The sequence below is a fragment of the Stegostoma tigrinum genome, chromosome 36 (genome assembly GCF_030684315.1).
Source record: "Stegostoma tigrinum isolate sSteTig4 chromosome 36, sSteTig4.hap1, whole genome shotgun sequence".
Lineage (NCBI taxonomy): Eukaryota > Metazoa > Chordata > Chondrichthyes > Orectolobiformes > Stegostomatidae > Stegostoma > Stegostoma tigrinum.
This window is the reverse complement of record NC_081389.1, coordinates 22,338,475-22,350,901: the sequence shown is the minus strand read 5'-3', so window position 1 is coordinate 22,350,901 and position 12,427 is coordinate 22,338,475. Positions and strand designations below refer to the sequence as shown.

Below are 12,427 nucleotides of genomic sequence, written 5' to 3'. Positions count from 1 at the left end.
GGATGTGCAGAGGGATCTTGGTGTCCATGTACATAGATCCCTGAAAGTTGCCACCCAGGTAGATAGTGCTGTTAAGAAGGCTTACGGCGTGTTAGGTTTTATTGGTAGAGGGATTGAGTTCCGGAGCCGTGATGTCATGCTGCAACTGTACAAAACGCTAGTGCGGCCTCATTTGGAATACTGCGTGCAGTTCTGGTCGCCCCATTACAGGAAGGATGTGGAAGCATTGGAAAAGGTGCAGAGGAGATTTACCAGGATGTTGCCTGGTCTGGAGCGCAGGCCCTATGAAGAAAGGCTGAGGGACTTGGGTCTGTTCTCATTGGAGAGAAGGAGGCCAAGAGGGGATTTAATAGAGACATACAAGATGATCGGAGAATTAGATGGGGTGGACAGTGAGAGTCTTTTTCCGAGGATGATGATGTCAGCTTGTACAAGGGGGCATAGCTACAAATTGAGGGGTGATAGATTTAAGACAGATGTCAGAGGCAGGCTCTTTACTCGGAGAGTGATAAAGGCGTGGAATGCCCTGCCTGCCAATGTAGTTAACTCAGCCACATTAGGGTCTTTTGAACAGTCCTTGGATAAGCATAGGGATAATGATGGGATAGTGTAGGGGGAGGGGCTTAGATTAGTTCACAGGTCGGCAGAACATCGAGGGCCGAAGGGCCTGTTCTGCGCTGTATTGTTCTATGTTCTATGTTCTATTACAGACCTTTACACCATCTTAGGTGCAAAAGGTATCTGGGTACAAAATCTTAGGGATAAATTAGAAGAATAAAGTAATTCAAAATTAAAGCCTTACTTACCCACATGACTTTTAACAATGTCAACAGTGCCCATCATTAGGTTAGCTTTAATCCGTGATTTTTCATTGCAGATGGTGAAAATGGGATTCAATAGTGGGGTTCGAACCCATGTCCCCCAAAAAAAGTCTGTGGCTCCAGATGACTAGTACAGCAATGTGACCACTAATGCCATCACTTCCGCTTCAGCTGTTTCAAACATCATGTAATAACAATTCCTGTTGTTAACGTGAGATCTGAAATAGCTGAAAATAGAGATGTCAAATAGTGTCTGTGGAGAGACAAGCAAAGATCATTGTTCTGAGCAGAGTCTTCAAAAAAGAACTTCGTGAGCTAAGTTAGAGGAAGTACGAAATAGATTAACATGAGAAGTGTACCCACAATAACATCCATCCTTCTGTGTGGTTTTTATGAAGTTATTCTGGCTGCAGCAGAAACATCGCACCACTAAAAAGAGACACTACAGGTCTGAGGGACAATGCTCCAGATCCCTGTCACGGACCAATAAAGGGAAAAGACATATTAAAATTTCAGGAGCAAGGAGAAAGATCCTTCACCAGAAGTGCAAAAGGCAAGTGAGCTTTTTTAATAGGTATGGAAATTGCACAAGTTAAGTGGGATTCAGAGCTGATGCTACTTTCAAAGAGAGATTTTCACTTGAACAATGAAAAAAGTTTTCCCTTCAAAATACAGTTTTTAAATAAACATTTATTTTACCATAATTTTTTTTTACTCATTAGTCAAACTATACTGCTGATTTTCTTAACAAATGTGCTTTCTCACAGAGATTTTTTTGCGTTGGGTCTGGTGTTGTTGGTGCAGTTGATGTAGCTGAGGAGTAGTTTGCCTAGCAGAAGAGGGATGGGGGTTTTCCATCTGGCAGAGAAAGGCTTATCGGGGGTGGGGAAGAATTGTGGGGAAGGGAAGGAATCGGTGATGAGATGTGGGTAAGTTGGAATAGTTACCCAGAATTTAACTCTAATATAATTTAACTCTATTTAATTTAATTTAATTTAACTCTAATGTAATCCTCTAGCTATTCCTGGGTAAGTATCAAATTTAAATGTATTGGAACCATCCAAAATCTTTGAATTTAAGGGGTTGCTAAAAGGAAGATTACAGATACACTCTATTAGAATTTTCTCAAGGTTAGTTAACACCTGAAAGAGTTAACTGTCTTGTACAACAAAGGAAAATGAACAAGCTTCACACAGACACCGCACTGTCTGTTTTGAGGGAACCCAATTTTATTTTCTCTATAGCTCAAACTTGTGTGGGAAGGACGGAACATTCGAGTGACCCCATGCAGGATTAGATTTCAGCAATGTCACAACATGCATGCCCACATTTCTTATTAGAACCAGTAAGTAGGATAGCATTTCCACAAAATAGTTCAAATTTAAATCACTGAATTTTTCACGTTTAAAATTTGTATGAACTTTAATCATTAAATATTAAAGACCAGTCTGCCTCACTCTTTCTCCCCCTCTCCTGCCAGTTTAATATCCGTCTCCAGTCACAAGCTTCTGTATCTCTTAAGCTTTCAGCATGAGGCCACATCAACTCTTGGATATTGAAATTGGCTCACAGTGAGAAAAGGTTTGGGAAGCAGTGATCTAAAAAGATAAGGTCTCCTGTGGATGGGATCACTGCTTCCCAACATTCCCTCAAAATCACATAGTAACTTCACTTGGAAAGATATCGCTGTTTCATTACTGTCTACACTTGTAGCGTGTCCAGACTTTTCAGGCTGCTGTATCTGCTGAATTTGAACCAAGTTCACAGAGCTGACGGGTCTAAGGCATTGTCCTGCTCACCTAGATTGTTTTTGTTGCTGTTCATTCTGAGACCAAGGATGTTTTCGTAAGTCCCTTTCACCCGAATCTACATTTCACAGAATGATTCCTTCAGGGGCTGAGAGTGATTTTGAGGAGGAGTCAGCTGATGAGGAAGCAGAGAATGAGGATGAGAGTCTGGCTGAGGATTCGGAAGACGAAATTGTGCCGGTTCAGAAACAAATTAATGTGCTGAAAAGGAATGTAGCAGGCAGAGATTTGGGATCACACATCAAACAGAGTAAACAGCTGGGAGACCATGAGGGACTTCACAAGCAAGAACAGATACTAACCAATCAGAAAACTGAGGGAAATAACAAAACTCTTAAGGATGAAATGCTCAAGAAAAAAAAGAAGAAGAAAAGGAGGTTAGATGGCTCTTTTAATTTTAACTTAATTGTCACAACACTTTCTCAGTTACTCCCTCACTGATGTGTGATTCTAACAGTCTCTCACACTGACCAGTCTGTCTCACTGTTTCCCCCCTCACTGACCAGTTTCCCTCACTGCTCCCCCCCACTCACTGACCAGTCTGTCTCACTGTTTCCCCCCTCACTGACCAGTTTCCCTCACTGCTCCCCCCCACTCACTGACCAGTCTGTCTCACTGTTTCCCCCCTCACTGACCAGTTTCCCTCACTGCTCCCCCCCACTCACTGACCAGTCTGTCTCACTGTTTTCCCCCTCACTGACCAGTTTCCCTCACTGCTCCCCCCCACTCACTGACCAGTCTGTCTCACTGTTTTTCCCCTCACTGACCAGTTTCCCTCACTGCTCCCCCCCACTCACTGACCAGTCTGTCTCACTGTTTCCCCCCTCACTGACCAGTTTCCCTCACTGCTCCCCCCCACTCACTGACCAGTCTGTCTCACTGTTTCCCCCCTCACTGACCAGTTTCCCTCACTGCTCCCCCCCACTCACTGACCAGTCTGTCTCACTGTTTTCCCCCTCACTGACCAGTTTCCCTCACTGCTCCCCCCTCACTCACTGACCAGTCTGTCTCACTGTTTTCCCCCCCTCACTGCTCCCCCCCACTCACTGACCAGTCTGTCTCACTGTTTTCCCCCCCCTCACTGACCAGTTTCCCTCACTGCTCCCCCCCACTCACTGACCAGTCTGTCTCACTGTTTTCTCCCCCCTCACCGACCAGTCTGTCTCACTGTTTTCTCCCCCCTCACTGACCAGTTTCCCTCACTGTTCCCCCGCCCCACTGACCAGTCTCCCTCACTGTTTCCCCGCTTCACCGACCAGCTTCTCTCACTTGCCCCCCCACCCCAACTGACCAGTCTCCCTCACTGTTACTCCCTCTCACTGACCAGTCTCCCTCACTGTTTCTCCCTCTCGCTGACCAGTCTGTCTCACTGTTTCCCCCACCCACTCTGACAAGCGTACCTCCATTGCTCCCTCACATTGACCACTATCTCTCATGGTTATTCTTTCATATGAATGAATTTGAACAAGGATTCAATTAAACTGTTTTACTATCGGGTGAGACTCTCCAAATCTTGCTCACATTCATGGACAAGATATATATAAAATGTCTTGTCCTCTTGTTGATCTGTCACTTTGCTCCAGCATCTCATTTCACTCTGTCACAGGTACCATTGTTTTTCTCGACTCACTTCCGCTCTGCAGGTTGCTACTCTGATATGTTCTGCCTTGGTATTTGCACATTAAGTGACACACTCCTCCCTGTATCCCCATTGTGTTTGGGGCTCTGCCATTCTTCAGCAATATTGAGCACAAGCCAGTCAATTTCTTTTACAGGAAACTTTTATAATACCTATTTTGTTGAGAACTCTGCCTCTTTTGACTTTCAGGTGTGTTGGAATAAATCTGCTTAATTGCAAGTATGAAAGTGGTGAGTATTACTAAATTAGGGTTATTGGGATGCGGAACAGGAGAGAATCATACAGATGTATTCAGTGCACGTTGATCTTTGTCCTTTAAAGTTTTTGTTTCCTCTCCTGGGATGCAATGTTTGGTAATCTCCTACTGTCCTGTGCCATATGTGACCTTAGACAACGAACGTTGAGTGGTTGTTCAACGAGTTTTGAGAAGATTTGTAGCTCAGGTTGAGGTTCTGGATGTGAGTTTGCTCGCTGAGCTGGAAGCTTAGTTTTCAGACGTTTCGTCACCATTCTAGGTAACATCATCAGTGAGCCTCCGACGAAGCGCTGGTGTTATGTACCGCTTTTTATTTATCTGTTTAGGTTTCCTTGGGTTGGTGATGACATCACCAATCCAAGGAAACCTAACCAGATAAATAGAAAGCGGGACATAACACCAGGGCTTCGTCAGAGGCTCACTGGTTGTTCAACTTTGTACTAACCATTATTTTCCTAGAGTCCAAACATGTGGACTTTACACTGTAAGTCAAATGGGAACCCCATTTAATTCGGCCTCTTCCAACTTGCATCTTCACTACCTTGTGGATAAAGGTTGGACAATCAGATATATATTGTGTCTCTCAATTGCTGCCTCAATCTGAATAGCTGAGTTATTTAGATAATTCAATGTCAACTGGCAAATTGAATACGGAGTTTCCTGGTATCTGCCACTGACTTACACCAAGTAACGTATTTCCCAATCACACTATTCCTTTGTACATAAGACTTAGAGACCAAAATATATTTTGGGTACACTCTTCCTTGTGTGTAGTTTATTGAATGTCCATTCCACTTACCTTGCAATTAAATACTGAATTCATCTGTAAAAGTTGTATGAAACATTTTTTTCTCTAATTTTGTCCTATTCTTTTCCCTTCTCTATCTGTTCCACTTTTGGTCTTCTGAAATATGCATTTGTGCTTTGCTTCTTTTGTGCCTAGCATTCTTTTTCTGTGTCTCTGTATTTCAAGTTCTTTTTCCTCACTTCTATCTTTCTTGGCCTTTTTCTACATATGTATCCCTGTCTCAATCCCTATCTCTCTATCCCTGCCTCTGTCTCTCTGGATTTCTTCTCTCTGTCTCTTGCTGTCTCTTGCTCTCTCTCACACGCTCCTCTTCCCTTTCTCTCTCTTGCATGGCAAATTGGTCAAAACTACAATTCCCTTGTGCACTTGCAGAGACACAAACGATGCTACACATTGCTGAGCCATGTCAACTGGTGGACTAATCATCTGAAAGACAGCAAATGAGGACGGTACTACTGGCTCTGGAGATTGACACTCACTAAATATTGATAGTAATAATATTTCTGATCTTGTGTTCCAGTTCGTCGTGCAGCTCGTCAATATGGACTGAAGGAAGTTGGGGATGATGAAGAGTGCATCTTGTACTGGACTGACTCCTCTGTTTCTCATGAAAAAGTCATGGAGATTAAAAATTTTCAGGTCAGACTCATGGCATTGGAAATGGCAGGAAAAAACAAGCAACATTAAATGTTTGGGGTTAGATGAACAAAAATACTGATATGGCATTTTGTTTCTGAAGAACAGTAATTTCTAAACTATCCTGATCGCTACTTGCTATTATGATGTCTTTTAATTATTATTTTTAAGCTATATATTTGCATGCAGCAAGGATTTCTCAGAATATTTAATTTCATTACAAGAAATCTGATAGATGATCCTTCTTTCATCTCTAGTTTAATGCTTGTCTGGTCTTTGTTGCAGTCAAACCTTTTTTGTATGTGGTTACTTCTTTCTTGAAACTTAATTTTTTGTTTCTTCCAACCAATAGGCACATTATTGTAAATATTCTCCTTGCTAAAACAATGGTTCAATGAATCATATCTCCTTCGTTAATACCCCATGTTACAGAACTCAGGGTATTCCTCAGCCTTTATCCTACTATCCAAAGTTTTCAAACTGAAGCCCCATGAAATCTTTTTACTATCTTTTGAACGATTTGCAATGTTGTTGTGTGCGGTTTTTCATCCTTTACTTAAAGATGGATGTAAACACATTGGAGACAGTAAAAGGAGGTTTAGTAATTTGCAATGAGTAGGTTCTGTTATGACAAAAGGTTGGAGAGGCTGGGCTTGTTTTTACCTGGAGTTTAAAAGGGCGAGGATTGACATAATTGAAGTGTATAAGATCCTGAACAGGTTTGACTGGTGGGCATGGAAAGGATGTCTTTTTGTTATTGATCCAGAAGTAGGGAACGCTGTACAACAATTAGGAGTCTCTCCTTTAAAGGAGAGTTGAGGAGATTTTTGTTTCTGTCAGAGTGTTATGCGTGCTTCTAGGCCATCTATATCAAAATCTGATGGAGTTGGATAGATTCTTGTTTGGCAAGGCAAGTAAAGATTATTGGGAATAGATGAGAAAGTGGAGTTTAAAGTACAGACTGATGAACTATAATCTTACTGAATTACAGACCAGGCTTGAGTGGCCTATTTTTGCTCCTAGTTTGTACATCGGCATCTAACTCATATTCTCTCCAGCTGTTCCTGATCTGTGTTTCTCTTTCCTTTTGGGGTTATTACCTGTGCCCATTGTTGATTTCTGTTTTCCTTTCCACTTTGCAGAAGATCAATCACTTTCCTGGAATGAGCGAGATTTGCAGGAAAGATCTACTGGCCCGAAATTTGAATAGGATGCTGAAACTCTTCCCAAAGGAGTATAACATCTTCCCACGAACATGGTGTTTACCTGCTGAGTGAGTGAACTTAATATTGACAATGGAATAGATCATTGGTTGTTGGGTGAAGATAAAAAGGAACTTGTATTTATACAATGCCTTATTTCACTTCTCGTAATACTGCAAAAGCAGCTCATAAATAATAAATGATTAGAAATGTAATTGTATAGTTGAATGAACATACAAATGGAGATGAGTTGAACAGACTACAGGGATGGATATTACATCCTCCCACTCGGGTGTGCTTTTGGTAATGTGGGGCATGTTAAGAGTTTGTTAAAAGATCATTTGAACCTAGTATTACCTGCTCACTCCATTATACGCTTACCATGGGTAGGCGAATGCAAGTGGGCAGTGCATTTCTTTGTGTGTTTAAAATGGCAAGAAGGAATGGGTATATTAACTTGGAGGTGTCCTTTGTCCATTGGCCGTAGTAATCCTCTTTCTTCCTACCCTTGCTTATTCTAAAAGCCTCCTCTCCACCCTCCCTATACTGGCAAAGCCTATCCTTTCCCAATATCCCAGACTGGACTGGATGTGAGGCTCCATTGAGGCTGCTTTCTGGGTCTGCCAATTAGTGGCAATGCCCACTGAGCTCTGGCAGTGCGAGGACTATGGCCAAGTAGATTGGCATCAGCTCAGGAAGGTGGGAGGGTGAGGGTGGAAGCCCCAGTTGTGTTAATTAGCTTCCCAAGGTGCATTATGACTTGTTTTGTGTTACTCAGCTCACCCACATGTTAACTTCAAGGGTGGGGATAACGAGTAATCAGCAGCAAATTTTCGCAGTTGGATTTTTTAATGATATTTGTTCAGGGAGAAGTTTGACCAAATGATTGGAAGATATGCCCCCTCTAAGCTGGTCATTTGGTCATATTGCTGTTTTTTGGAACATTGTATTGTGTTGTGTAATCATCTTGTGATGATGTTGGATAAAAAGATAGTTCCTTGCTGTTCGAGTTGGAGAATTGGTAGCTATGACGATGGGATCATTGGAATTGATGCTTGGGTTTCCAAGGACTTGATAAATTTAGTCTTTAGTTACAACCTTTTGGGAGTTTGAAGGTGAAACTTTTATTAGCTGATGCTGTCTGGGTTTTTGTCATGTGACCTTTAAAATATTCTGTTTGTATACTTCACAGTTTTGGGGATTTTCAGGCCTACTGCAGGATGAAAAAGACCAAGACGTATATCTGTAAACCAGACTGTGGGTGCCAGGGTCGGGGGATTTTCATTACCAGAAACTTAAAGGACATTAAACAAGGAGACCGCCTGATCTGCCAGCAGTACATTTCCAAGGTATTAAAACATACATCAAGTTTCCACACAAAAACAGACTCAAGTAATAACAAACAAGCACTGAATCATTGCACAATTAGATCAGGAAGTGAAGAAAGGAAACATTGAAATTATATAATATTCCATGACCTCTGGATTCCTTAAACAATTTACAATCAACTAATTACTTTTTAAGCATATATGCTGTTATAAAGGAACAAATGCAGGAACACTGCTATCAACAAAATGGAATCAATTCAAAGGAAAGAAAATTGAATTTTGGCATTTATTGCTAAAGGAGTAGAGTAGAACAGTCGTGAGGTGTTGCTGCAACCGTGTAAGGTATTAATGAGCTCACACCTGGAGTACGACCTACAATTTTAGTCCCTTTATGACATATTTAGTCGAATTGGAGGCAGTTCAGATGAGGTTCACTAAATTGATTCCGGAGATGAGGGGTTTGTTTTATAAAAACAGATTGAGCAGTTTAGGCTTATTCCCTGGAGTTCAGAAGAATGAGAGGGGATCTATTTGATCTTCATTAGATGCTAATGAGGACTGACAAAGTAGATGGGAGAGGGAACGGAAAGATCCAGTTGTTGTGGTCCGTGTAAGAACAAACAACGTGGGCAAAATTGGGAAAGAGGACCTGTTACAGGTTATAGGGAACGAGGAACTAAATTAAAGAACAGATCTTCAAGGGTTATAATCTCTGGATTACTGTCTGAGTCACATGCAAATTGGCATTGAGACATGAGAATAAGGGAAGTAAACATATGGCTAATAGAGTGGTGTGGGATAGAGGGGTTCCATTTCATGGGGCACTGGCATCAGTATTGGAACAGGAGGGATCTGTACTGTTGGGATGGTCTCCACCAGAACTGAGCTGGGACCAATGTTCTAGTGAAAAGGGTAAATAGGACTGTCAACAAGACTTTAAACTAGAAAGTGGGGATGAGAGGAAGAGTAAAGCTTCAAGGAGTATAATGGCCAGTTGGAAACAAAGCAGTAGGTTAACATTTGTGGGGTTGGATTCAACTGAATGGAAAAATATGAAAAAAATGGAAGGAAAGTATAATCCACAAGAGGTTATTAAAGTCTCCAGCATGCAAAATAAGAAAGTGTGTTTTCAAAGGGTTAGGAATCAAACTTCAAGCACACTGGATAAACAACTGATAATGAGAAGAGGGCCAATCAATACAGGACTGAAGGTGTTGTATCTGAATGCATGCAGTATATGAATTGAGGTAAATTAGCTGGTAGCTCAGATCGAAATTGGCAGGTATGAAGTGGTGGCCATCACGGAGACATGGCTGCAAGGGGATAAGGACTGGGAGCTAAATATCCAAGGATGTACATCCCTTTGAAAAGACAGACAGGTGGGCAGAGGGGATGGCGTTGAATCTATATTGAAATTAAATCAATAGCAAGAACAGAAGTAGGGTCAGATGATGTAGAATCTGAGTGGGTAGATTTGAGAAACCGCCAAGAATAAAAAAGCCATAATGGGAGTTATGTACAGGCCTCCAAATGCTAGTTAGGACTTTGGGCACAAGATACACCTGGAGATAGAAAAGGCATGTAAGAAAGGCAAGGTTACAGTGATCGTGGGGGATTTCAATGTGCAGGTGGACTGGGAAAATCAGGTTGGTAGTGGATCGCAAGAAAAGGAATTTGTGGAATGTCTGTGAGATGGCCTTTTGGAGCAGCTTGTGGTGGAACCCACGAGGGAATAGACAATTCTAGATATAGTGTTGTGCAATGATGCAGATTTGATAAGGGAGATTAAGGAGACACTGACGATAAATTGCAGAGTAAATTCTGACATATTGAGAGGGAAAAGGTGGAATCGGATGTAATGGTATTACAATTAAATAAAGGTAACTATAGAGGCATGAGGGAGGAGCTGACCAGAATTGACTGGGAGAGGAGCCAAGCAGGAAAGACAGTGGAACAGCAATGGCAGGAGTTTCTGGGAGTAATTTGGGAAACAGAGCAAAACTTCATCCCTAGGAAAAAGAAACATACTAAAGGGAGGATGCAGCAACCATGGCTATCAAGGGAAGCCAGGGACAGCATAAAAACAAAAGAGAAAGCATATGATGTGGTGAAGAGCAGTGGGAAGCCAAAGGATTGGGAAGACCACAAAGACCAACAGTGGACAGTGAAATAAGGAGAGGGAAGATTAAATATGATGGTAAGATAGCCAGTAATAGAAAATAAGATATATGAAGGGCAAAAAGAGACAAAAGTGGATAATGGGCCACTGGAGAAGTAGTAATGGGGAGCTTCACAGTGGAAGATATGAGTAATATCCTAAAAATTCAAGAGAGTCTGGGGACAGAAGTGAATATGGTGGCCACCCCCAAGGAGAAGGTGCAAGAAAAACTCAAAGGTCTGAAGGTGGATAAATCACCTGGACCAGTTGGACTACACCTAAGAGTACTGACAGAGGGAGCTGAAGAGATAGTGACGGATTTACTGGCCTTGGAGCGGGTCCTGAGGATGCTCACGAGAATGATCCCAGGAATGAAAGGGTTAACATGAGGAACATTTTATGACTCTGTCTACATTCAATGGAGTTTAGAAGGTTGAGGGGAATCTAATTGAAAGTTACAGAGGAATACTGAATGGCCTGAACAGAGACATTGGGAAGATGTTCCCACTGGTAGGAGAGACTAGGACCCGAAGGCACAACCTTAGAGTAAAGGGAAGACCCTTTAGCACAGAGATAAGGAGAAATATCTTCACCCAGAGAGTGGTGAATCTATGGAATTCATTGCCACAGAAGGCTGTGAGGCTAGGTCATTGAGTATATTTAAGATGGAGATAGATAGGTTCTTGATTGTCAAGGAGATCAAAGGTTCCAGGGAGAAAGCGGGACAGTGGAGTTAAGAATCATATCAGCCATGATTGAAGAGGAGCGGACTAGATGGGCTGAATCGCCTAATTTCTTCTCCTCTGTCTTATGGTCTAGTAGAAAGGATATTTCCTCTTATTATCTACACAAAGGTCATAGTTTTAGGATAAGTGAGGGCAGAATAAAACACATGAGGAGAAATTACTTTTGTGAAAAAGTTGTGAATAATGGCATTCAATCTCCCAGAATGCGGTGGACACTGGGACATTGAGTAAATTTAAGGAGAAAATAAACAGATTTTTAATTTGTAATGGGTTCAGGGGTTAGTGGAGTTGAGGCTGAGATGAGATCAGCCATGATCATATTAAATGAAGGAGAAGGATGGAGGGGCTGAATTGCCATTCCTTTCTCCTAGTTCTTATATTTCTGATCCAGAAATGAGACTGCTGCCCATTAAACCACAGCTAACAAAATAGTTGTTTAATTTGCATTGGATAAAATATTTTATTCATTTGAACATATAGACGTGAATTTCAAATGGCTCCTTGAGTTTGCTGTGCCATTCAATAAGATCATGGCTGATCTAGTTATGTTTCGAATTCCACGTTCCCATCTACTCCTGGTAACATTTGATTCCTGTGCCTAACAAGGATCTGTCTGCCTCCACCTTAAAAATATTCAATGACCCCCATTGCCAGTGGCTTTGAGGCAGAGAGCTCTAAAGTCGCACAATCCTCCTGAGAGAAAAAATAATTTAAACAGTGCTCAGTAGTTCTGGACTCAATGACAAGAGGAAGTAGATTATTCACGTCCACTTGTCAAGACCATTAAGAAACTTAAATATTTCAGTCAGTTCACTGTTCACTCCAGTGGATACAAGCCCCACCTCAAAAGACGATCCCATCATTATAGGTAAAACTTCCTTTGAACTGTCTTAAACAAGTTTATGTTGCTCCTTAAATGAGGAGATCAAAACGGTATTTGAGATGTGGTCTCACCAGTGCCCAGTATATTTGAAACACAACTTCCTTACTTATATTTCATTCATCTCATAATGAAGGATAGCATT

General features: G+C 41.7%; 1 protein-coding gene across 4 annotated transcripts in view; it reads left to right on the top strand.

Moving 5' to 3' along the window:
* The window catches only part of LOC125446791 (tubulin polyglutamylase ttll6-like), a 55,664-nt gene that overhangs the window by 7,010 nt on the left and 36,227 nt on the right, over positions 1-12,427 (top strand). For 3 of the 4 annotated variants that reach the window (XM_048520607.2, XM_048520608.2, XM_048520610.2), the window contains exons 2-7: positions 1,220-1,374; positions 2,701-3,006; positions 4,458-4,498; positions 5,853-5,971; positions 7,111-7,241; positions 8,363-8,519. In XM_048520607.2, coding sequence (XP_048376564.2) covers positions 1,220-1,374; positions 2,701-3,006; positions 4,458-4,498; positions 5,853-5,971; positions 7,111-7,241; positions 8,363-8,519 — 909 coding nt within the window. The remainder of the gene's footprint in view (positions 1-1,219; positions 1,375-2,700; positions 3,007-4,457; positions 4,499-5,852; positions 5,972-7,110; positions 7,242-8,362; positions 8,520-12,427) is intronic. The other variant, XM_048520609.2, reaches the window with a different exon arrangement.